The sequence below is a fragment of the Pogonomyrmex barbatus genome, unplaced genomic scaffold (genome assembly GCF_055798465.1).
Source record: "Pogonomyrmex barbatus isolate J1 unplaced genomic scaffold, ASM5579846v1 scaffold23, whole genome shotgun sequence".
NCBI lineage: Eukaryota > Metazoa > Arthropoda > Insecta > Hymenoptera > Formicidae > Pogonomyrmex > Pogonomyrmex barbatus.
The window spans coordinates 548,453-575,578 of record NW_028297120.1 but is presented as its reverse complement, the minus strand read 5'-3'; the positions used below and the strand labels follow the sequence as shown (position 1 = coordinate 575,578).

At 36.8% G+C, this 27,126-nt stretch overlaps 2 protein-coding genes across 2 annotated transcripts in view; one reads left to right on the top strand and one right to left on the bottom strand.

Annotated features, from left to right (window-relative positions):
* The window catches only part of LOC105424359 (uncharacterized), a 39,162-nt gene extending 35,729 nt beyond the window's left edge, over positions 1–3,433 (top strand). The window contains exons 11-14 of the mRNA XM_089078536.1: positions 25–203; positions 568–693; positions 814–1,005; positions 1,132–3,433. Coding sequence (XP_088934662.1) covers positions 25–203; positions 568–693; positions 814–1,005; positions 1,132–2,213 — 1,579 coding nt within the window. The 3' untranslated portion in view covers positions 2,214–3,433. The remainder of the gene's footprint in view (positions 1–24; positions 204–567; positions 694–813; positions 1,006–1,131) is intronic.
* A 3,589-nt stretch (positions 3,434–7,022) lies between these two features.
* Positions 7,023–27,126, bottom strand: part of rho-6 (serine protease rhomboid 6) — a 123,060-nt gene continuing 102,956 nt past the window's right edge. The window contains exons 3-6 of the mRNA XM_089078537.1: positions 19,755–20,017; positions 10,057–10,227; positions 9,391–9,546; positions 7,023–8,424 (exon numbers count right to left, since the gene is read on the bottom strand). Of these exons, the coding sequence (XP_088934663.1) occupies positions 8,101–8,424; positions 9,391–9,546; positions 10,057–10,227; positions 19,755–20,009 (906 nt within the window). The 5' untranslated portion in view covers positions 20,010–20,017 and the 3' untranslated portion in view covers positions 7,023–8,100. The remainder of the gene's footprint in view (positions 8,425–9,390; positions 9,547–10,056; positions 10,228–19,754; positions 20,018–27,126) is intronic.

Genomic DNA, 27,126 nt, shown 5'->3' with positions numbered 1-27,126 from the left:
AAAAAAAAAATAATTTTTTTCTAGGATAATACCCTTTGTGGCAGCGGACGCACTGGTGAAGGATAAGGACGTACTCTCATCTGAAACTGGATATTCTTCTGGTTCGGTTGTAGTGCCTTCTGAACTACGACCGACCGCTGCTTCCGGTTTTTATGACATTGCAACCCAGGAAAACCGATTTAGCCCACCCGTAGAGACCGAAGGTATTTTACGATTCTCTATGAAAAGTCAAATAAATAATCTAAATACACAAAGATCTAGATGTAATAATCTAGATATACAAATACAAAATTAGAGAGAGCTAAATACATGTGTTAAAAGATGATTTTTAATTTTTTTCTCTTATATTTCTCTCTCTCTTTCTCTCTCTTTCTCTCTCTCTCTACAGATGTAAGTATTTTTAATTTAGATTTTTTTTTTTTAATTAAGCTAACGATAAAAAGTCCTATTATCATTTTGCCACTTTAATAGGATTAATTTAAATATTAATAGTAATAGCATAATTTTAATACTGCAGTTCGTGATATTTTTTTATGTAAACAATACGGAATAGACATATGTTCGTAGGTGGTTTTGTACCTAGAGAGCCGCCATATTTCGATGTTCCTTACCGCTCCACGGATTTAAATCTTGAGATTGGCACTGGAGTTACCGTAATTCCACAAATTACAAATCCACATCGAAAAAATAACGGCAAGTATTCTCGATTAATTGCTGATCTATCAAAAGTTCGATGAACGTTGAGCAGCAGTGGAACAACATACTCTTGTATTAAATATATATTAATAATTCGCTTGTTTTGCCGAATTTTAGATTTATCGAATAAGTGCCATTTTGAAAGTGTGGAATACCATCACGGTGAGATCTTGCCACGTGCCGCTCTGTGCATAATTTGCATGTGTTATTACGGAGAGGTCGTCTGCTCCTCGGAGAAGTGTCCGCCATTGAAAATTGGTTGTCGCAGAATCAATTCCGAGGAAAAGTGTTGCGGAAAAATCATTTGTGGTATAACTTGCGTTGTCATATAAATTTAAATGCGCGATATGCGCGTAAAATTTTATTGAAATTGTTTATACGTAAAGATACGCGCGCGTATCCTTTTACAATCAATTTTATCTGCTTACCTTACAGTCCAGACCGATGAATCGCCAACGGTGGTGCTCGACCGTGCCGACGCCACGGCACCGTCTCAACGACAACCCACAGTGTCCCCCGATCCGTTTCGTGACGTCATCAAGACCGAGCCAGCTCCCGACTTACCTTCCCTGATCGAGGACATGATCCCGTATCTGGTAGAACGTGGTATCACAACGCCCAGGACGCCGACGACGTCTATGATGGGCTCGAAGACTTCGGCCCAAGGCTCGATGGGCAATCAGTTGCAACACTCGCCCAATTTCGACTTCATGGAACAGGTGCCACTGATACAGCCGCCCTTCGATTACGGAGAAGAAACGATCGATTCCTCTTTCCTTTCGAGGGTGAATTACGGAGCGAGCCATGACGTGTCTTCGACGGATACCGTTTCGTTAACGTACGATCCGAAAAATCAGATTCCCCTGGATGGCCCTTCTTCCGAAAATCTCGAGGGTGTCTTCAATTACGACGGGGCAACGTTGACCGAGTTGAACGGCACGATCGACAGTTCGAAGTACGACTTCTATGCTACGGGGCAGAAGTTCGCGAAGGGAAACGTATCCGAGAGCGACGATCTCGACAGAAACTCCACCGGCGAGGAGGAGGACAATCGTACGACGAGGTACGACAATCGCACCGAGTCGGATAATTTCCCAAGCGAAGACGGAAAGACCACCGAGGAAGCCGCCGAAGGTGTCACCATCTTTTCCTTGGACAATGTCCTTAAGCTGCTATTTTCCTCGAACACCAGTTCCAGCAACAAGCTGACCGAAACCACAAGGACGCCGAATGTTTCCTCCGTCGATGGTGTACGAGAGGATCAGGAGACTCTTGTCTTTGTCGTTTCATCGACGAGTACGGAAAGGTTAACCGAGGAGACGGAAACTGTCGAAACGTCCTCGAAGGTCCTCGACAACGAGATACCAATGTCCGTGGGCAGTTTGCTGAAGCTGGCGGGCTGCAATATATACGGGCGAATGTATCGCGTCGGTAGAATTATCACGGAGCTCTCGAGTCCTTGTGAAGAATGCAGATGTACGGAAATTGGTGTCCGGTGCAAACAGTTGGAATGTTAAGTCAGACACGGATTCAAGGTCATCGTAAGAAAAGAACGTCCCGCCTCAAATCAAACGTCCCCCCATGAAAACTGTCCTGAAAAGATTGAAAGTGCATACACGTTGCGTGAAATATTTTCAAGAAAGGAGTTGCTCACTGATTTGGCAATATTTACTTAATATATTATAGATAGTATTTTTTAACTTCTCGTTTTATCTTGCATTTTACAATAACGAAAACTTTTAAATGTTTTCAAGATTTAAGTGGTATTGGAGATTTTGGATGTGTGCAAGAGAGAAAGAAGTGGAACCTCTATATAAAATTACTAAAATAAAGAAGTGAGACATTTAGATTAGAATAATCGGATTTTACTTGGAAGAATTTTGAAGTTTAACAAATTTTCAAGTTCTTTTACCATCGTGAATCTTGTCGAATTAAAGGGCAATCACTGTTCTTAGTGAAATAGCGATCACTCCCATATTTATCCTCTTATCTTTTAAATTTCATAGAAAATCAATCTGTAAAAATGCCTCATTATCTATTTAGCTGCCATTTTGGATGTGTTTATTACAATAACATAATTCAGTATATATTATCGGTATATATATATATATATATATATATATATATATATAATTAGATGCTGTCTGAAACTACGAATCTCTGGAACTATCAAGACAGCCCGTTGTTATACCTTGGCTCCGCCAAGATGTCTTGGCAGAGCGATGGATCTTCGACTAAAACTTCAGACAACTTGGACCACGTAATTATCCAAGCAGAACCGATAGACTCGGTCTCGATGACCCCCTCGATAACGAAACACCGACGTTCGTGGTCAGATTACTCTAACTGGATGTAATATCCGCTGGCTGTAGTATCGCGTCGGTAGCATCATTACGGAATGTCTTCGTAACCTCCGTAGTTCTCGTCGTAAATGCAGCCCGCATCACGAAGCTGATTTACTTAAATTAACAAAACTTGAGCGTTGAATATCTTAATTGTTCAGGAATTTCATTAATTTTCTTTAAATACTTTATGGCTTCTTGATGAACTCGTAGAACGTAACGTATAGTTGGAGAATATCGAATATTCCAGAAAAAAGATAAAGAGACCTTAATGATTTTCAGTTTTTCAGGACGGAAAGAAAAGAAAGCGCACAAAATTAGAAAATACCACCACGCTCTCTCTCCAATATTTCCCGCGATTTTTTTTTTTTTTTTTTTTTTTTTTTTATCAACAGGGGATCAACGACGGTTTGACATTCTTACGCCTCTCTTTTTTATCCACGCGCGTAATCGCGTGGACCCTATCTTCCCGATTACAGATAGATATCGCTCGTATAATCCGTTTTATAGCTCGCCGCGATTGTTCGTCGTCCCTCTTATTTTATCCCCGGGATTTCTAGATTCCTCTTTCTAATTTCTTTCGTGCCTTTCGTCATTTTCCCTCCCTGTATCGGCGGCGAGCTATTATTCCCGGGATGTCGCGCGGCGGTCATAACCGGCAGGCCTTAGGAGAATCCATGTTTCCAGGCAGGATCGATCAGGATGTAATTGTGAGAAATAGTCCTTCCGTGCCTCGGAAGGATAAGTGGATGAAGGCGGAAGTTGGCGCGGTATTCGCTTGCCACGGCCGCCTTCCCTCTTTAATGGGAATTATCCGTCTATATACCGGGGGAGAGGAGGGTGCCGTTTTGATTTATCTTCGTAATTTATCTCTCCAGACCGAATGCAAAAGATATATCAGGCTGGAATACTACAGCGGCGAAGGGACGAGGGAGGGAAAGAGGAAGGGATAATCATTCGGCAAAAAAATTGGCTCTTGTCAAAATTTAAATTATCCCGCTAAATTAGACATCTTTTGTAGACAAATTAAATTTGTAACACACACACACACACACACATATATATATATATATATATATATATATATATATATAACGCCAACTATCGATCTGTGAAACATTTATAAAATAATTAAAGCGTTGCAAGAGAAATAATAATCTACACGAGCCAATCTCTTCAAATATTGGCTATAATCTTTGTTTTTCTCTCATATAAATTTATAAATCGTTTATACAGTCCTGATTGAAAAAAATATTTGACGTCGAAAGAAGAACTGACTTATGGAGAGATTTTCTCTGCAATTTTGTTAATTTTCTTGTAAATGTTTATAACCAGAATAAATAAATAAAACATTTTATATTATTAGCTCTTAAGTTATAATAACGATCTCAATGGCATCACCGATTGAAATTGGAATCTAATGTGTGTGAATTTCGATTTAATTATAAATGATATATTTTAAACTATATTGTTAAACTATTTTTTGCCATACATATGTACGTGCTGACAAAATCCAAAATCAGTCAGTAACGAACGTTGCTGTCGATGATGCTAAAATAATTTTTATAGACCATGACGTCGATTCAATTAATATTATTACTATTTTCATTCGTTATTTTTTGAATCGATGCCGTGGGTAAATAAGAATAGACTAAAAATAATAAGTAGAATAAAATAGTAATATGTTATATAAATATTCAGCTGTAATGAATATACTATGTCGACAGTTATAAGAATGATTTGTTGTGATTTATAAAACGTTGTATGATTAAATTTTCTGAGCGTTTTCTCTTTTATATATCATATTTTTTACAATGTTTGCATCCTCGTGATATTTTTTTATTTAATTTCCTTTCGAAAGTTAAATAAAAAATACCTCACTAGATGCAAACATTGTAAAAATACACTTTTTATACATTTATCGAGCAGAAGTATTTTTGAAATTACATACCGTTAAAGTTTGTTTTTCATAGCTGCAAAAATAATCTGATTAATTATTAGCAAATAATGAAAACTCTTTTTTAAGAAAAAGATTGCGGTTACATTTATAAAAAAGTATGTTAACAATTTAACTAATTGGAAAATTGACAGGTTTTTTTTTTTAAATACCACACATAGAGGCTTGTATTATATATATATATATATATATATATTATACTTGTTGCAATAAACTTTTTTTACATTATCCTATTTTTATTTTCCTGCTCTTCAGTTACTTTTCTCACTTCTCATTCTTTCGTAGAAAATAGCGAAACATAATACGTTTATACAAAAAAATAATAAATACAAAACTGCACAATTTAATCGGATATTTTATAAAACATAATTTTCTTTCAATTTTTCTGACAACAAATACAACTCGTAACGACATCGAAAGAATATTATGGAAATTATTTTAATATGTAAAATGTAAAATATAGATAACAATCATGTTATTGAAGTCTGTCTGATCAATACACATCTCGCGGAAATTGTTTGAGAAAATGAATCTCTCGATAAGAGAGCTGGCTCGTTCAATCAAAATTAATGCGAACAGTTAATTGCAAACCTAATTAATTCTAATCTTCAAAATATCATGTCCTCGCTATTCCACGGAATAATAATGACGGATATCGAATGGGGAACATTAATAATACAAATACAGGGAGAAGGATAGTTCGACAGGAGATTCGAAATTGCGGGCTTGTAAAACGATTTGTCATACGATTCACTCGAATTTTATTGCAGGCAATTGATTGTTTCGATATATATATATATATATATATATATATATATATATATATATATATATATAATGAAGATAACGGGGTCTCATTATGTACTCGCGGTGAAATCACAGTACGTATGTATGTGTGTGTGTGTGTGTGTGTGTGTGTGTGTGTGTGTGTGTGTGTGTAATCATATATTTATATTTAATAATTTTTTGTATTTACAAGATTTTTGATAAATGTGTAATCATGTCGACGATAACACTAACATAATCACAGCCAGTTCGTCTCATGTAACATTGATAAACAAGTAGTTAAGTAGTACGAGTATACGATTAACTGTCCGGGAGAACACATTACTTTTCTCGCATTATGCTCTATATATATATATATATATATATGCGTATATTATTATTACGCGCAATTATAATTCATTTCGGCACTAATTTCTTTTCTTTTTTTTTTTTTCTTCTTCTTCTTTCACCACGCGCCAATTTTTCCAATGGTTTTTCGGATATCAACAAACTGTAAAGGCGACTAGGGATACACCGAAATCAAGTGAAGAAAGCTTGATCGATTAGATCGTTCGGATATTTCCAATTTCAAATAAAACGAGCCACGATCATTGCATCTCACGCTCGTTGCCTTCTAATTGTTTATTAGAAAACCACGACGAGCCCAAGCTGTTAATCCAAGCCGTTAATCCGAGCAAGCGCAATGACGATAATTTACGTTTACGATGCACCACGTCGATCGTCGGCTCCGATGATAAATCGAAGCGGAGAGAAACAACGCGAAAATTGATGATGATCGCCCCCGAAATCTGTACGCACACGAGCTCTCTTAACAAACACCGCACACCGTGATTAAAGACGCTACGCTACGCTATAAATATTCCTTTCGCAAGTTTTACAGCTTCGTAAATAAGAAACGCGCGTTACCTTTATGCTATAAAAGGTAATCTCTTCTCCTCCACACTTATCGGGGGAAACATGGCAGGACTCTGGCTTAACGTGAAAGGAATTCAATTTGGAATTTCTCCCCAATTCCGTTATCTTCTCTTCGCTCTACAATTAGTTGACACACGTCAAAAGATAAGGGTCGGGAGATTACGATGTTATTTCTACAACAGCAAAATTAGCTTCGCTTTTCGGAGTTCATCGTAGTTCATCTCGCACGTCAGTCGCACGTTTGTTAAACTTTGGTTTATTAACGATCGATTAACATATTTATCTTGCCATTATTAAAATTCTCGTTACATCATAACACGTTTACGTTTAAGTAAGTAATATGATCGATTTTATTTTACATTACATCTCCTTCCTCTTACACATCTCTCTTACACGCTAAATCGTTAATAATATGAATAATCGAAAGAATGAAGGTCGCATCGTCCTCAATATCGCTAGACGTGCTAGCTTTTAACGTACTCGAAAACCGCGAGCCAACAACAATATCTCGTCCTCCTGCATTGAATTCAAACAAATTACCTTGCGCATAAATCGTTTGTCATTGTTGGACAAACTTACACCGTCAAACGCATGTCGCTTCAGTTTCGTGATATCGTTACGAGAGAAATTCTTTTTTTACTTTTATTATACACCCTTCAATTCACACCTTCATCTTGCTCGCCCCATATGTATATCGAAGGTCGAATATAACGAGAAAATCGAATTATAATAAATAAATAATCGAATGCGTTATTAAATGTTATTCATATACGTATATCGATCCTATTGAGAGTTTATTAATCGGCAGTTTTCAAAACCGTCTTACCTGTCGAAAGTAGAAAAAGTCGCGACGCTTTACCCAATGTCCGTAATATCAAATTTAATATCAAAGTTTCAGGCGCGAAGAGTTTCGCACCTTCGAATATTTCCACCGTTCTATCAACGTACACTCCGTCGAACGAATCTTCGAGATTCTCGAGAGAATCCTAATGGCAGCGAGTAGAGCACGAACAAATTAAGGGAATCGTCGTCGATCTTTGATATCTCCGCCTCCTCGACCCAACGCTCAAGTCTCTTCCTCGCACGAGTGCGAGTCATCGATCGCACGATCCTCCCCCTGGGGGAGGAAAAATTTTCGGATTTCTCAAAGTCAAGTGTGATTAGGTTTGCTATTTTAGACACGGTTCCTTTCGCATTATTTAATAACGGATAATGAGATTCGCGCGATCGCGCGAGATTCACGCGAGATCGCCTCTGAGAGGCGAGAGTAGAGTGGAAAAGCTGCCACCGGCAGCTGCGGCAGATCGGTCCTGTCCTCTACTCGAACACGCTCTCCGCGGCCTCCCGGATCTTGACGATCAGGAAGGACCGCCGGCAGAGCTTGACGAGCATCTCGATCCTCTGTCAGGAGGAGGGCTTCCTGAGCTGCGGCAGGGCGATCAGGTAGACGTTGCCGAGGACGGCGCCGACGATCAGCAGCATCACGCTCACGGCCGACAGCAGCCGTACGTAACGCACGAACCTGCGGCCCCGGGCGTCCTTCTTGCTCTGGTTCGGGAACACGGCCAGGCCCAGGAGCGGGCCCGCCAGCGCGCCCGCGACGTGCGCCGCCCAGCCGACCCGGCCGCAGCCGAGCAGGGCCGGGATGGGCAGCGACGCGACGTCCGCGCCGGCCAGGAGCAGCACGGCCCCGAGACGCCAGCCAGCGTAGCGCAGCTCGCCGTGACACTGCAACGAGCAAGAGACAAAACAAAAAACGATGCACGATTCGCCTGCGGAAAACGTCCCGTTAGAGGGGCGATCCCCCTCCTCAGGGGAGGACGTCGAGATGTAGGGCTCTAATTCAAGGGCTACGAGGGCTACATCTACATTCGGAACAAATTATCTAAAGAAATTAATAATAAATGGATAAATGGACTAGCGAGGAGGCTGCGATATCGTATACGTTTTGTGTCCAATTAATTTGCGGATGACGGAAATAAAGTTTCATATTTGAAACATCTGTCAAATTTAGGAAGAGAGTTTTTCCTTGTGGCGTTCAGTTGTATATATGGTAGTATCCAGTCACGCGTCTTGCAAAAGTGAACTATCTGATTGTGAGACTTAAATTTTTTTTTTTGCATATATTATTAGAATATTGCTGGTCATCAATTCTACGTGCGAGAGATAGACAACTTTCCAGCAGATACAAAAAAAAAAAAAAAAAATAGCGATACATTTTAACTATAATGCGTAAAATTCTTTTGAGTGATATGAATTTAATATTCTGAGATTTGATGAATAAAGGCATCATTAAAAAGGCAAGAAGAAAAGATAAAGAGGTATATATTTTGCAAAATGTGACAAAAAAAAAGGGGTGAATTTGATCAACGAAAGTATGATACGAATGGTTGATTGCTACTCTCTCTGTTTTAACTCTCGAGGATTTTTTATTACCGCCACTTTTCGCGGAAGGAGAGTCTGTTACTCACTAAATAAAATTCTCTCGCGATAGTATTTCGAGCGGAAAAAATTCCTGCGCGACTCGACAGCAGCGTTTTAGTGCAGCATCTTCTTGCAGACCTCCCCGCCCTCTCTTTGTTCTTTTTTTTCTTGTTGCGATCTTTGCGAGGGAAGATCGTTGACGGGGGCAGCTTATGTCGTTTGAGCTCCTTTCTCTTGAGAAACATCGAGGAACCTCTTCTCCCTACTTACCAGATAGAGATGGGCAAGGTGACTCGTGAGTAACGCGTAAACGCCTGCCGAAGCGCCAACCAGGTAAAGACTAGGTTGCAAAAGCGACGCTCCCAGGGCGCCGCAGACTCCGCCGCCCAGGTAGATCGTCGCCACTCCTATTCGTCCTTGCTCCACCTACAACGACCGTGAATGCCGAGTGGCAAAATTCCGTACGTGAAAAATTATTTCGCGATTTGTTTCTCATAGACGAAACTTATGTTATGTCGCATTTGGTGAACGTGCGCTGAAAATTTCGACATGCAAAAAGATATGAAATGTGTGTGTACGTTGTTACGAATCGATATCGTGCAATATTTCTAAATAAAAATGTTATTTCTAAGGGAACAGCTCTCTCTCTCCCTCCCTCCCCCCCTCTCTCTCTCTCTCTCTCTCTCTCTCTCTCTCTCTGTCTCTGTCAATATTCCGTTTCCTCGCTCGATAGTCAGTGTTGCTCTCACGTTCCGTAAACACGTTTGCGTTTTTCATGGCATGCGTTTTAACTCGACTCGATATGGGGAATGTTATTTGGTCTGATCGTAGGGGAAGAGAATCGCCGTCGTGAGGAGGAGAGGCTCGTTCCCCTAAATGCGACGTCTCGACGCGCCGGCTGAAACGACGTCCCCGCAATTTACTTGATTGGCTCACCTCGAGTGGAGTCGCCAGGACTAGCTGAATGACCACGTTGAGTGCGAGGTGAAGTGCGTTCGAGTGCAACAGCATGTAGGAGGCGAACCTCCAACCCTGCACCCTCTGACGGGGATCGTAGACCAGCCATCTCCGTAACGTCGCCTCGTCTCCCAGGCAGTGGACGGTTATCTGTTACGAGAGAAAGCACGTTTAATGTGCTTGCCTTTGCCGCGGAATATTATTCAGGGAGGAGTACGGTGTATATTCAAGAACACGGAGATAATTACACACGTCGCCGTTAAAGATGAAATTAATTGTAATTGACAATGTCTCCATTATAAATATGCATGCGTATAAAGAAAAAAGAAAGAATTGAGGGCTCAATGTAATAATGTACATTTTTATATTCTTTTCCATCGGTGGTATATATACGTGCAAAACATCTGTTTTTTTTTTTTTTTTTTTACATTTGTTAATTGTACAATGTTATAAAGTATAGTTGAACTGTTGTCAAGTAATTATTATTATTTAAAATTGTTCATCCGTCATTTTATTAATATGACGAAATGTTCGTTTTTAAGATTTTATATATATATATATATATATATATATATATATATATATATATATATATATTAAAAATGTATAAGAGATATTTGAAATTGAACCACTCGAGACCACTTGAACTAAATCTTTGCACAAAAATAATTTCTCGCATTCTTAGAAATGTGGCTGGCTTAGTTAGATCCGGGATTTACTATTTATCTTAGGAGCTAAATAAAGATACACGAGCACATGAATGAAGTGCTATTCCTGCTGGTGCGCCAGCTATTTCCGTAACGACACTTAGCTTTCCCAGAAGCGATTTGTTGAGATGGAAAACGTGTCCCACGTGTCTTTATCGCCGAATCTATGAAAAACCTTTTCATACCTTCTGTATGAAAAAAACCTTCTTGTCCCTCCAGATTAAATAAATTGACGTGAAACCCAAGATAAGTAATTAATTGGGGTCACACGATACACACACACACACACACACACACACACACATACACACACACACACACACACACACACACTCTCTTTCTCTCTTCACTTAAGTGCTATAAATATGTATTTCTAGATAGCTTCCGACCAAATGATTTTTTATCTTTAATAAAAGAGGAGAGAAAAAAAGAGTATATTAAAAAAAGTTTATATTTTTATCTTTAATATGTAACAGAAGTGTGTTTATAAGTAAATCGTGTCATAGAGATACATTTAAATGGCAAAGTTCTGCAAAATTAAGATCTGAATTAATTTCGTTTAATTTTTAATCGCAAATTGTAAAATCAACAATCTCACGTTTTTATCGTCGCCATTTATCAAAATTCGCCTATTTATCAATTCTGCGAGTTAATAAAATTATTTAAGGATAGCTCAAACGAAATTCATAATTCATAATTCATCGCGCGCTACAATCATAATCCATGATAAACTATACAATAACGAATAATCCCATATCGCGTGACGCCTTGCAATTGAGTCGTACCAAAACAACGATCAACGAAACAACGATCGCATTATCGATCACAATGATTTACGAAGATCCGGGAAGCCTATTAGGCAGCCTCCATACGCACGGAGTAGCGATACATCGGGCGTTTCGTTTCGATATTAATCGCACACACAGTCGGCAAAATATTTACGTCACGGTCGTAGTCACGGCGAGCAATTTATCAATGCGTTTTAATAACTTGCTCATCCGATTACGCGCGGAATTTATCGTAAGCGAGTAATAAAGAGCAGCGTGTACGCCCGGCGCGCAAAGCGCGTGCAGGGGCTCTCTAAAAATAATGCCTTAACGATTGTTGCCTGCCTTCTCTCTCTCTCTCTCTCTCTCTCTCTTTTTTTTTTCTTTTTTTTTCGTGCCACCGTGAAGTGCACACGTACGGACATTCCCGCCGGTAAATCACACGTGTCAGCAGGTGCGCCATTCTTTCGGGGGGGTTGATAGCTTGATAGCCTCCCCGGCTATCCATCCTGATGTCCCGGTTTTTACCGCCGATGAGGCCGTCTAGGTTTCGGGATTAACGCGCCTTTATGTTCTCCACCTTGGACACGCGCGTTTCCCCCTTGGACATTAAAATTCAACTTGCTCACTTTACGGCGAATGATTATCTCGCGTCACGTCTACGCCCCCGTCGCCCCGGATATAATATTTCAATTCGATGACGTTTCGGTGGCGCAAAACTGAATGAGACTGAAACGTCCCCGGTTCCCCCCCCTCACCCCCCCCCCTCCCTCCATTCGGGGTATCGCGAGAATAAAATTTTCAGTCGCGCGAGATTGTTAATCATTCCGAAATTTGCGCGAGTCATTTTTAGGATATTTTATTTTCGCGAGCAACAAAAATGAGCACGAAACTTAAAAAAATCACATCGTCACTCAAATATCTGTTTGACGTTACGTTTTATTTTTTAATACAGTTGACACATATATATGTATCATTTACAATTTAAACTTTATTTTTCTTCTTCTAAACTTTCGTTATCAGGCCAAAACTGAGATCTTCATGGAGCACATTGTACGATGCAATAAACGCGAGTGGGATAGTCGGAATCGTTGAGGAAATTCGGATTATGTAATGCTTCTCTGACGACAAAATTATTATTAAGTATCCCTTACGGACATGTACGGAATATGTTTGACGACGACGACGTTTCAACGAGAGTTATTATATAAAATTTCACGAGGTGAAACACACGTGCTCCGTACTTGGATTTGGACATCGAATTTACGCCGCATTAAATTGTCGGCCAATGTAAAACTGTTGATTTTCTCACACACCACCTTACGAGGACGATGAATGAAAGAGAGAATTATTCGAGCGAAAGCGAAACAACATCTGGTTGTTGTCGAGCGCGCCATATGTCAGCCCGTCGCGATCACAGTCAGTGATTTCGCCCAATACTGTATTCTAATTCTGAATTCTAAGCAAATGTTTGCAGCAGCCCGTATAATTGGTGAGTACGTACGTTTTGTATGTACGTGTATGTGTGTGTGCGCGCGCGCGCGCGCGCGCGCGCGTGTGTGTGTGTGTGTGTGTGTGTACACGAGCGGGACCACACTTGGAACTCCGGTCGGAGTTCGTAATTATAGAGGCGTCCGCATTCAACAACGTAGGAATTTCATTTTCGTAAAACGACGAGAAAAGAACGTGTAATATCGTGTGTAATATTCGCATAATGCGGTGCAATATCGATATTCACGGTATGCCGAAATATATGTCGTGAGGAAATTTGTTCGAAGTGCTCGAAATCTGCGAATTTTTCCACGCTCGCGATGACAAATTCGTGACTTTGTCCTCTTTATATAATATTCAGAATGAAAAGAAAAATAACTTAGAGACCTTACTCGTGATGATATTCATATCTGTAAAAATTTTGCACGTGTACACGTACGTTTTATTAAAATATACAAATCGAGCGTAAATGTAAAAAAAAATTTTGCGATTAAAATGATTTGTCAAATTGAGAGAACAAAATTTTTAAAGAATATAAAATCATCAAAAAAAAAAAAAAATTGCAAAATCAATTTTGTAAAAAAAGCAATGTGTACAATTTGTCGCAATTTCCTTTTGTCGCTCTTTTTCATTCTTCTTTTCTTAGTGTAAAAACGTGCTTAGAATGCGATTAGGCTTAAAGTAAAGTTTTAATGATCAATTATAAATTAACTTTTAGGATTTGATTGTGATGTGCCTAGAAGTAAATTTAATTTAATTCTGAATTTGTATATCATAATGTATATTTTAGATAGCGGTTTTATCTCATTAAGCAGATGTAAAGATGTATAATTCACAAAATTGAAAAGTTATATAGCGTTCGTTTTATAATACGATCGATTATTCATCGATATGCAGATATAAGCAATTCCGGTAGGTAATTTCGATTGTAGTCATATTTGCACGATTGCCAAAAATCTTCAGGTGCATACAGAAGGGATGATTCGCATATTTCACGAGAACAGCTTGTGAAATATGCGAATCGAGGACGCCGTTAAAGAGGCATATACAAGTATTGCATCCGTCGAAGTATTCCTTGCCTGAGGTACGCATTTTCGCTATGTAAACACGATAGGAAGAAAAATTCTCTGTATTAATTTCTATCACAATTACGTATAATGTTCTACTCGAGCACAGAGCGAGTAGACGTAGATTCGTAAGTGATATGAGAAACTGCGGTTTACTCACGTGTTCCAGAGCTAGAAATTTCTGAAATAAAGCAAATAAAGCAAACGACGCTGATTACCGCAACTGCCACAAATATTTTGAAACGCTCTATGATTTCCGTATGGAAACTCACTCAATACGTCATTTGCTTCGAATGTCGTCTTCCTTTTTGACGAGACTATAGGGCGAGGCCTTTATACAGGGCTCCTCCTTACGACATATGTCTCAAGCATGACCCTGACACTTGAACTTTCCATTTCCGGTTCTTCTTCTCTCTCTCTCTCTCTCTCTCTCTCTCTCTCTCTCTCTCTCGATTGTATCTCGACTAAAATACTCGTTGATACACTCGTTTAAACGGAATTTAGAAAACAATACGATACGATATAGCCGTACGTGTGACGAATCTAATGCCACATCAGATTATCGCACGTACGTGTGCATCGTTTCGTTAGCATCTAAGTACAGCGTAAATGCCCACCGACACCGCCATTTGCTTTTCGTGGAATTTCGAAAAGTTGCTCGGATTCGCCGTGCGTTGTACGATTAAAATAAAGTAAATAGTGCATATATGATTTCATGAGGCTTCCGAAGATTTATTCTTTCTCCTTGGTTATCAATTATTAAATATACAACCACCAATCAACAACAATTTTAAAGTTGTTTTACTCATCTTAGTATAATATTAAGATAATATTTAATGTATATTTAATTTTTTAAAAATCCCGATCCTAGAAAGAGAGGGAAATAAATTTTGTTTATTACTTCTTTTATAATTTAAAGTCTTGAAAAGTACATTTCCAGAAGTATAGATATTATATACAGATATTATATAGATGTAGATAAGTATTAATATTCTTTAATATAAGAAGCTAGAGAGAAATTTAAAGCCTGAAAAAATGTTTGAAAAGAAATGTTTGCCTGCTCAATAATATCCGTGTGTTTTCTGTTTCATTTTATTTTTTGTCGTATTTTTTTTTTTGCTGATTGCTTTATTGTAATATTAAAAAATGACAAATACAATATTGTAATTTTAAAGAATGCAAAATATCAAAAATTTTAAATATCTGACTAAAAAAAAAAATAGGATTTAATAACGATATTAATAGTATTTGAAATAACCGCTATAGAAGGCGATGCATATATCACAGAGGTTGTTTTACGAGTTTCAGGTTCTATTTGTACTATGCAGTAAAGTGATAGAAGATGAGAAGACAGATTCCAAGTTAAACCACGATATTTTCCAACGAAAGATTTGCTAAAGTTAAATATAAAGGTGATTTAGTTTCACAGAATCGTACAAATCGGAGATATCGCGAATATATCTTTACTTCGAAGTTTGATAATTTCGTTAACAATTATGTTTCACATTATTTTTATAAAAATTGGCAAGATAAATTATCAGATAATATTGACAGATTACATCGTCAATCTCGAGTGCATTTATCTAATAAGAATATCGATATATCAGTAAATTAGTAAATAGAAATTAAAATTAAGAAATTTAAAGAATTTATTTCATCAAACTAAGCTTTAAATAAATGAGTAATAAATTAAAAATCGTGATCTTGAATTAATTTCAAGATTATATTTTAATAATATTTTGATTTAAGGCTTAATTGCAAAAATATATATTACTAAAATTAAAAGGTCATAGATTTCTATCGATAATATCAAGAAGGAGGAATTTTCATAAAATCTGTCATTTCGATTTAATCCATTTATTACATGATGTATATATATTTTACATATTCTCACTAATTAATGCTTCGTTGCATACATTCTTGAAAAATGCAGAAAATACAATAAACAATAATAAAAAATTTCATAAAATATTTTACAAATAACAATGTCTACAAGAAATGCTTATGCAGCAGGTGAATTTAGAAATTTACACATAATTCATGATTTTATCATAAAATTTATATTTAATAAAATCTGTTCACTTTTAGATGTCATTTTTTGATTTCATTAAATTAAGAATTATATAATCATTATTAATTAATTCACTATCACATGAAACAAAGTTAATAGCGAGATGTTTGTCTAGTTTATATAAAAAAAAAAAAAAAAAAATTGAAAACACTAGATTAGGTATAGTTCAACAGTTAAAGAAAGTAATTATATTAATGTTAAAATAAATGGAATATAAATGTTTTATGTAAATGAACAAATACACACACAGTAATTTGATTAATATTTCCAACAATTTTACATTCGAACATAGATATACTGACATTTCAAGTGCGATATGTTTCACATCCGTTCAATTCACTTTTTTCTTCCGAAAAATAATTTTCTCGAGCTTTTCTATTCTGACTTGACAAGTCCGAAGTTTCACATTCTACGGGCACATTCATACCGTTTATCACATTAATCGCGATACGAAACATCTATTCCCGGTGATCTGGAGAACGTTTCAAAGACGAAATTCGTCTCTTTTCCTCATCCCACTTCTCTCTTCGACATTCGTTGTACGTTAATACCCTCAATTTTTGTCCTCCTAATGTTCATCTTCTTTTTAACAATGCACGATGGCATTGCCATGCTAAGAACAGAAACGGAATTTCGCAGAGTTTTCCACTTAGAATTAGACAAGCATTTAACTTTGTAATTTTAAGTTTATGCATTTGAAGTGCAAATTGACGCTCTACAACGTCATTATACAATCAGAATCCGTGCAATATTCACAAAAGTTATCGTTCTATCACGTAACTATGTTCGTGTTAGTAATCATACAGTCGTCTATCGTTTGACGTTAAATTTTTCTGACAAAAATGAAATTAAAGTCATCCACTTCACCAAATTAGGATTGAAAAAAATTTGTTTCTGGACTTCTTCCAGAAAACATGTAAATATTTCAAGTGCGCGATAACACTAAAATATTTTTATTCTGCCATCGAAATACACGTATAATAAACGTTTAATTTTATAAATAATATTTTACACAACTTAAGCTATCAAGATCAGTTCTCTCTTTTAAGATCCCTATCGGATTCTGTTATAACATCAAAAACGAAAATGGCTGGTATCGTATTCCTTGCCCTATACATTCTGCTTCCGTTTCCCGCTTCGGATGTAAAGTTCCTCAAATTTCGAGGAACGATTTGCGGCAGAGCGATAAATATAACGGCTCGTTTCTTTTTATAGTGCAAAACGCCGCCGTTGTTCTCTTTCACCCTTAGCAGCACCGGGGCGGGGCGCATTCTCAGGTGCGCGTGTTTATACGTGTTGTCTCATATATTACAAATTATCTCCCACTTGCAACAACGAGTTTTCACCAGACAATACTGCCGCGATAAAGTTGAAATTCACGGACTGCGCGCCCGTGAATTATTGGCGACTTTAATTCCCGCGGCTTTAGGTTTATACACTTTAGCGCGCGTTTCTGCGTTCTGCGGGGATAATTTTCCCGGCGATAAAATGCCCAGGTTCGGACATTATTGTACGCCCGGGAACATCAACGTTTTTTTTTTTATTTCTTTTAATTTTTTTATCTTTTTATTTTTTTATTTTTTTTTTCCGAAAAGCGCAGCGCTACTTTTTGAACGTTTCATTAAGCTCGAGAGCGCGTTAAAATTCTCTCTTTAGATCGCCATGTCGAGCCACTTTGAAAATCGTCTTTTCACGGTACGCTTTTCATTTTATATGATCATTCAATTAAAATTAATTTAATACCTTTAACATTTTTTGCCACGTGTGTGCAAAATTTTTCCACTCATTTAGCCAATTTCTTTCACCATACACATATGATTTCGACAGTCATAATTTTATTTTAAATTACGAATTGTATTAAATTCTCTTTTAAATTTCTCATTTGTCACAAAAATATTCATCCCTTTAATCGTTGGTTGCAAACAATTCCAGGAAAGGAAAAATTGCATTTCTGTCTTTAGAAATATAATAAACGATTGTGTATGTCAAGAGCTCAATTTTACAATGTGTATATGTGTGTGTGTGTGTGTGTGTGTGTGTGTGTGTGTGCGTGCGTGTGTGTGTGTGTGTGTGTGTGTGCGCGCGTGTGTGTGTGTGTGTGTGTGCGCGCGTGTGTTTTGTAAAATTAAACTCTTGATACATATAACGTCATAAAATGTTATTTTTTAATATTTTTAATGTCTCTTTTTAATATCAACAATTCTCCGAAATTGTTGAAAATGATGAGCTGCACGTGCTGCTCGTCCGCTTAGAGCCGCGTCTACGCTATGACAATGAGCGATTATGATCGGTGTGTGTGTGTATATAATGTGCGATATCACATAAGTAATAATAAATTTCAAAACTGAAACATCGGATTATTTATTACACTTAATTTTCAATTTTATATATTTAATTACGCCCGTCCTTTCACGTCCTTTCACCAACATCTTTCCCACACAATGAACTTGGACTGTTAAACATCTGCGGCGAGCGTCTACTCTTTGATCTCACTTTGCGGCCGCTCGTACAACGAAAGCGCAAAAGAAAGCGCGGCTAAGTGATTAACTTTCAACGTGCTCTCCGCGCGATAAACGAGTAAGAAATTGCGGCTTCGCGGTTTTTAAATTCGCGAATTTTTATTGCGCGTACCATCCCCCCCCCCTCCTCCCCCACCTCCCTCTCCCCCGCCCCGCTCCCTCTCCCCTCGCCTACTCTCGCTGCTTGTTCACTTTCCGACTGAGAGCGCGAAGACGAGAGGTTCTCGAGGGGAATGTTATCGAGCGAAAAAGCCACTTGGTGAGATCCCACTTTTTTTTTTGGAGTTTTTCGCGGATCAGCCATCAGCGGAATATCTACCCGTTCCGGATATACTCTCTGGCGAATATTCGCGCGTATAATTGGAAAGGAATCCCGCCGCTGCGCTTTCCTTTCATCCCTTGCTCCCTCGCGAGGATCGAACAGCGACACGTTCGTTTCCGCTAATGAGAAATCTTGCGGAGCTTAAAGCACAGCCGTTTTGCAGCCGTTCTTTCTTTTTCCACTTGGCTTACTTACACTCCCCCGGAATGTGCCTGCAATATGTTTTGCGCTCTACGACGGGAAAATCTTATCTTCAACTTCAAGAACAATATAATTATTTGCGCGTAACGGAGAAGTGAATGTGACAATAGTGATGAATGAAAATTCGACGAGATAATTTCGCGCGAAGGAAGAAATTATTTCGACAATGTTGTAATTATTATTATTGCTGCTATTAAATGACGATTTAGAAAAGTGCGCTATAATAAAATCGTAGTACATTATTTTGAATTAGTTATCGCATTTTATGCAAACTGTTTTAATTTATTCTTTTTTTCTTTTTTTTTTTTCGTGATAATTGCACAAGTAAGTGACAAATAAACATCTTATTAATAAAGATATATATATATATATACTAAGGAAGCAAAAATATTTTTCGATTGTTGCTTTTCGTGGCTTTTCAAGAAACGAGTGTTTCTTTCACTTAAGGCTTCGAACACTAATATCATCAGGTAATTATTATCATTTTTACAATCATCAGTAGTCACTTTTTATATACTCAGAATTCATTTACCTCGATGATGCTAATGCAGATCATGAGGTAGGGCGGTCGTATCCGGAAGTTCGGCTTCCTGGATGGCAGTGGATGTCTGGGCGTTGCTCTGGGTGTGACGTCATCGTCACGTTTTTTTTTATAGGAGGACGTGACGATGATCGGCGATTCCGGAGAATAGGGCGAGCCGGGTCCCGAATACGTTGCGTCCGTCGAATCCGACGAGATCGTTGACAAAGTCGGTGAATTTTCCAGCAACGCTGCCTCGGCGTCCATTTTGGCGTCTATTTAAACGAATAGAAAACAAATCACGATTATTAACATAAAACAATACATTTCAGTTAATATATATATATATATATATATATATACATTATTTATTTTCATTAAGAAAAAATTATATTTGTAAATAAAATCCACAATATGTATATGTGAATTCCTGCAATAGAGCTCGTAAAATATAAAAAGAATGCGCGTATTAAATTATTTGCATGTATTAAATTATTGTTCAATAATTTGTTCAAAAGCAAGAAGATTTTTTTCAATATAACGTAACATAGAAATTTATTTAAAATTATTTTATAGATTATACATAACGTTTTCTAAAAAAAAAAATAGGATTCTATATTAAAGTAAAAGAAAAAATAATAAGCTTAATTTAAATATACAATAATAATAATTTCTAACATAATTGATTAATTAATTTAATTAAATTTTATAATTTGTCAGTTATATATTGTAGATCAAAGAACAATCTGTAGAATAAGATCAAAGAAATAACGCATGTTATTTATTTAAAAATGAAAGAAGGAGAAAGAAAGCATGTAAGTATCTGAAACAAAAATTAAAAAAAGTTTTAATGAATAATTTTATAAGAAAAAAAAAAAAAAAAGAGTCGTTTTTTATAAAACTTTCTCTGTCGTCGTCTAACGAGAATCATTGAGCCATTGGCACGATTACAGATCCCAATTAGGATTCTGGCTTCTGCAGTTCTCTCCACTGCAATAAAGTCACCCTTCGGCAGTTCAGTTCGCAGATATCGTCGGCTTTCGTCGGCCTCTCTCGTATGGAAGCCTGCCTCTATAATTCAGCCGCAAATCCTATAATGGCGCGAAAGACGTGTTTCGTGAAGCAATTTGCAGAACGGCACAATTTGTACGCCTGAATACGTTTACGGGGTTACAGGTTAATCTCGAAACGATACTTCGTATTTGAAATTTGTCATGTTTAGAGCGTCGTGTAAGCGAAGCGTAATAATGGTGTTCAACAGTTTCTAATACAACCCGAAAGGAAAAGTTTATGGAACACAACCGCGAAAGGATTATTAAACAGGAGTAAAAAGAATTGTTGTAAAAAGAGATTATTGGAAACGAAATAAAAGAATTATTAAACGAAGATAATTTCCATTATATAAATTATTTACTGATCTATATGTTAAAAAAAGAAATATGATATGATCGTATATTTTTTTTTTATTTATTTCGCCAAAATATTAAATATAAAATTTGCGCAATTTTTATTTTATAAAGCAAATTATTTTCATAAAATTCGCTTTTATTAATAAAAAAATGTGATGATATAATGCAGCCAATTTGTTATTAATTAATTATTATCCTTTTCCTAATTTTTCCTACTTATGTTCATCATTAAATACTTTAAATAAATTTGCGAATTAAGATTTAAATTTTAATATAATTTTCATATAAAATTTTAATATAATTTCGTTCTTAATTTTGAATGATATTGAAGGAAACGTAACACATATAAATTCAAAAATAATAATTTTTTGTAATTTTTTTTATTAAATTTCGAATTCATATTAGAAATCATATTTTGCACAATTTTATTGTCACAAATATATTGTTATCACAAATATATTGTTATATATTAATATATTAAAAAAGAACTATATTACAATATAACAATTAGCTCGCTCAATTATTTCTACAATATCAACGTTTCTATAGCAATCATTAATTAATTTTTCACCATAAATAATTCTTAATGGTTCTACTATAACTTCTTCTTTCATACAGCATAATTTAAATTTATTCTTGAAACATATCACATACGTTATTCTTCGTCCATGTAAATATCGGATTTTGTTTCAACTTTCCTGAACTCGGCGCCTCTGTGGTCAGAACGACCAACGATTACAATGATTTACAACGATTATTTACTATAACGCTGTCCCCGGAGGACACTTGATAACTGTTTCAACCTCCTCGTAACGAGAATGTTTCGGATCTCTCGGTTTTTCATCATCATCATTATCATTACCTAAGAGCTAAGGCATTTATACCTCCGGTAAGGCCCTTAAGACCCAACTTTGCGAGTTTTGGCAGAAGAGTCCATCTTCGAGACGATTGCTCGGGATTAAAAGGATAGCTAGAATGTCACTTCGGAATTGCATCCGAATATTCATCTGATAGGATATTCTTCCGACGTTATACCGCATAATTACCGGGTATCGTCCGAATATTTTTCCGGTACATTGTGCAAACTCATCCTCGGGTTTGACCTTATAGACTCGGGTAATGGCTTAACATATATTGAAGGCTCGTCTTCAACTGACCGAATCGGCCGCGTCATCCGAATGTATTGGATGTCTACCTGGTCTATTTGGATTACTCGATGATGTTTGAGACTTGAAGGTCCGGTATTCTGAGTATATATAGTGTGGGAATAGAACCCATATATCGTACGATATTATCCAGATTGTCATCCAAATTTTTCTTAGGTCTCCTTTGATCCTTGGATACTGGGAAATGTAATGTGTCTTTTGCAGTGTAATTGAATCACCAACAGCGACAGAACAACTCGAATCGCGTATTGGGAACTCATTGACGATCGTCAGATATCGAGAAGAATCTGAAGCGAGCCACTAACAGTTGTCACTATGCTCTATTTCAATTGAGACTTGCCTTAAATCAACATCGCAGGTCGTAAAAAAATGTCGTAAAGGCGTCATGAAACACGGCTATAAGTAATATCTATAAATGTCAATAAATGTTTCTATATATCGGACATGTATAATTAAAAGCTACGCGACTTTGTTATTTTAATTGATTAATTTCACGCCAGCGTTATCTCATGAACGCTTCGAATAGACGGATGGTTTAGGAGTACATTTTTTTTCATTATTAATTGCCGTTTCATTATTTCACAATTATTTTCCTGGCCCACCGGTGATGCACTTTTAAATTTATACCTTACGTGCATGTTACATTCGCGTATATTAAATTCTGTATAATTTCAAAATTTTCAAATTTAGTACGTAAACGCGAAACATAAAATCGAGAAATTATTTTGAGCAACAAATGTAAATGTAATTGCAATCCATGTTTGGTATTTTTTCATTCTGTTTGTGTAAAAAATTCTAAATAATTGAAATAAATTTACGTAATTGCGCTCTCACATAGAAAATAATGTACGAAATTGTTATTACTAAACTACTGCTTAATGTACATTACAAACAATATACGCTCAAGAATAAATATAAGATATAAATATAAAAAAAAAATATAATGTTAGCGTTAGGGCTTGCTACCCCTTTGCGTATGTGTACGCGCTTTTTTTTCCTAGATCTTGTGACGGCACTAGTTGGAGATGGATGCACTTAAACTGCTGCTTGGGTTTACTTTATTTTTCTTTTCTCTGATAAAACAATAGGTTTTGTGGAACTTATTTCTATTAAATAATAGAAATTATGATATCAAATAATAGCTGATGTCCACTCTCTGTCTATCTTTTCAAAGATAGAAAGCGCGCTCAAAAACAAAACAAAAGGAAAACGCCATCTACTGCACACGCGTCACACCATAACCACTTGGGTACGGTATTTAAATAACATGTAAAATGGAATGCGCGAAATTATGCGTAGCAGTGTACATATAAATGATAATGAAGCGACTGTTTGCAATTTGCAGAAATAACGCTCACGTCTGTCAGGGTTAATTCTTCAGAAGTGTATCCCGCGGTCAAACTAAAGCCACCCCCCCCCCCTCCCACTCTCCCCATAGCTGACCGGCTTAAAACTCGATCTCACGCGTTCCGGACCGAAACGACCGAAGAGCGCGGCACCAACGGCGCGAGAGCATCACACCGAAATCGCTGGTTTTCGTGGGCATCCGCCGGTTTCGCGGTGCGGCACACTGCGGGACCGAAACTCGGCGAGCAACCAACAATTCACCCAGTAAATTCTGGGATGGCCCGAAAACACGAAGCGAACAAAGAGCGTTAGCGGTCGGACAAAGAGATCACGAGAGGGCGAGCCACAAGTTCTCTCAACCTCCACCTTCCGCGGCGGTCCGGCCGACAAGCGTATCGCTCTTACACTGCCTTATCACTGTCAGTTCGCTTCTCCATTCCCCCCGAACTAGACTCATCTTGCTGGCGTGTCACGATTCTGAATGCACGTGCAATGCCCAATGTCCGAGTATCGAGCAGATAATAATCGCATTCGCCTAGTTTTTGCCATAAACGTTCTGTTACGTGGAAGAGAGAGAGAGAGAGAGAGAGAGAGAGAGAGAGAGAGAGAGAGAGAGAGTATAATTTGTCATTTTAACTATAATATAAATGACAACAAAGAATTATGAACAATCCTTCTCTGATGTTACACAACGATCCGTATCAGATCCGTATTTATTATCACTTGAATAATTACAGGAGAAAAACATACGCGAGTTAACTAGAAATTACAGCTTTTTCACGCGTTACCATTAGAATGTTGAACATTAGAACGTTAGAATCCTTCTTTGAAATTCTGTTGCTTTCATCCCGTATTTTTTTATCGAACTTTCTAATTTATGTAAATTTTTTTAAATCGAATTCGATTTTTAAATCGAATTTTTTCGTTTACGTAAATAATTTTTTCAGATTAAAATAAAATAATACCTGAATAATATATCTGAGAATTATTTCTTATATTAAATTTTGTATTCTTTCATTAAAAAATTATGCACAAAGTTTTTTACATGAGCGATAATCGCATCTTTTCTCGATGTTATATCTTCTTTTCTTCCGCTCGGTAAATTGGCTCGAATGGCGACCTTACATTATGTCACTTCCGGCAAGAATATTATTAGCTCCTTATATTATTGTCTTGAATTAATCCACCCATGCGAAAAAGCTGTAATTTCTAATTAACTCGCGTATGTTTTTTTCCTGTAATTATCCAAGTGATAATAAATACGGACTTAACTGATATCGTTGTGTGACGTCAGAGAAGGATTGTTCATAATTCTTCGTTGTTATCTATATTATAGTTAAATGACAAATTATATTCTCTCTCTCTCTCTCTCTCTCTCTCTCTCTCTCTCTCTCTCTCTCTCTCTCTCTCTCTCTCTCTCTCTTCCACATAACAGAACATTTCGATAATGAAAATATAAATTATATATCTCATTATATCACATTTCATATTTTGTCTCGAAAATATCAAAACTAAGTTATCACTTTATTTTAATTTCTCATTATTACATCGTTCCATAATTTCTCTTTTGCAAGTAGAATTTTTTCTAAGTTGCAATATTGCTTTTTAAACAAAAAGTCTTTTGTGTATCAATTTGATCTTATTGAACGTATATATTCTTAAATTGATTAATTAAAAATGTAAAGCGCATGCGCGCGCGCGCGCGCGCTTTTCAAGCAATAGTGGATTGAGCTTCGTAATTTATAAAATTCACTTTAAGTGTAATTTGTCTGAAATTTATCTGCTAAATCATCACTTTTGTTATTAGATTATAATTTCGTCTTTTCTTCTTTACAAAACAAAAAAATAAATTCAATTAAACAATATAAGTACATAAGTTACCTCCAATATCCAGTTATCTCCGATCGATGCTGACAGCAGAATACGCTTCGCGTAGAGACTCTTGCGTCCAAAATTGCATTATCTGTATTTCGCCTTTGAGGGTTTTCGTTTTGGCGAAGATTATTCGTGTGTTATTCAGGAAGAGCGCAAATAAGCCGAAAGCGCGGAGCGCGAAGCCGCATGGAAGTGGAGGCGCACGGTGCACTTTCGACCGCAGATCAATGAATCGTTCGTTTGCGGTTACCTGGTCGCATGAACGCGTTGCCACGCGTGTGGCAAACGGGCGTGCATGCGTGCGTGCATGGCGCATCCGTAAAATCTAGCGGCGCCCGTATTTCCAGCCACGCGCTACGGCGCAACGGCCGTGGCGAGGACGACGCCATCGTAAATGACGATTCGCCGCCGTATAATTCAGAAATATCAATTCTACGCGAAATGTGGAAATAGATCGTCGCGGCAGCATGCGGTGGCACGGCTAGCTCTTTGTTCTCCGTTCCGCGTCGTCCTGCGTTTCCGCCATTTCGTTAAATTTACACCGCGTTATATTGTGGCGGCGATGCAAGACGGGATAAGATTACGTTAACCAGATAATGGTCATACATCACAAACATATATTTGAGATTTAAAATTGTAATTCGCACGAATTTTGTTGTATTTTGTTATATTCACATTTGCATGCCGAAACATTCGTTTGCGAGTACTTAAAAAAAAAATCTTGTACAATATAAGAATTATTTTTATATCGTTAAATATATTTCAGAGTATTTTTTTTTTCTAAATACATAAATATTATTCGCAATATTAACTTAAACAAAAATTGGAACAAAAATTAATTTTACATAATTTGTACTCACAATATTAATAAAAATATGTATGTACATATAGTTTTCATTAATGTTAAATATTATTATTTTTTAAAATTTAATTTCCAATGTTTCACGACTTTCTTCGTTGAAAATATCCACATGTATTCATATTAAAATATTCAAATTTTAGCAGCTATAATAATTATTTACAAAGTTATTCGTATAAATACACCTCAAAATATTCTAAATTAAAACTAAGAATATTTTATATATATAAATTTATGATGCCGTATCTATATAAAAAATGTTAATTTATTCTACATAAAAGAGATATAATTACTTCTCGAATATTTTATTACTTTAATTTCAATTAATAATAAAATTATATTATTAATTATATTTATTTATTCATTCGCTCTGCAGGCTTTAACTGGAAAAAAAATTTCATATTCCATACTTTTCAATAATTATTGGAATACTGAATTACGCGAGAGCGTCGAGAGAGAGAGAGAGAGAGAGAGAGAGAGAGAGAGAGAGAGAGAGAGAAGAGAGAGAGCGCGTGGGCAAACTACGTGTAACAAACAAGAATCGATTTCGACACATTGTCGATTTTGACATTTCCGGACACGTGAAAACTCGCATTAACGCAAGTGCGATTCGAGATATGAAGTATTCTCTCGCGGCGATGAAATGTCGTAGTTTCGCAGGCTGTACTTGTCGCGCGGCGGACGTTAATCGCCGACGAAACTTCGACTTTATCGGAATACCGGGGGAT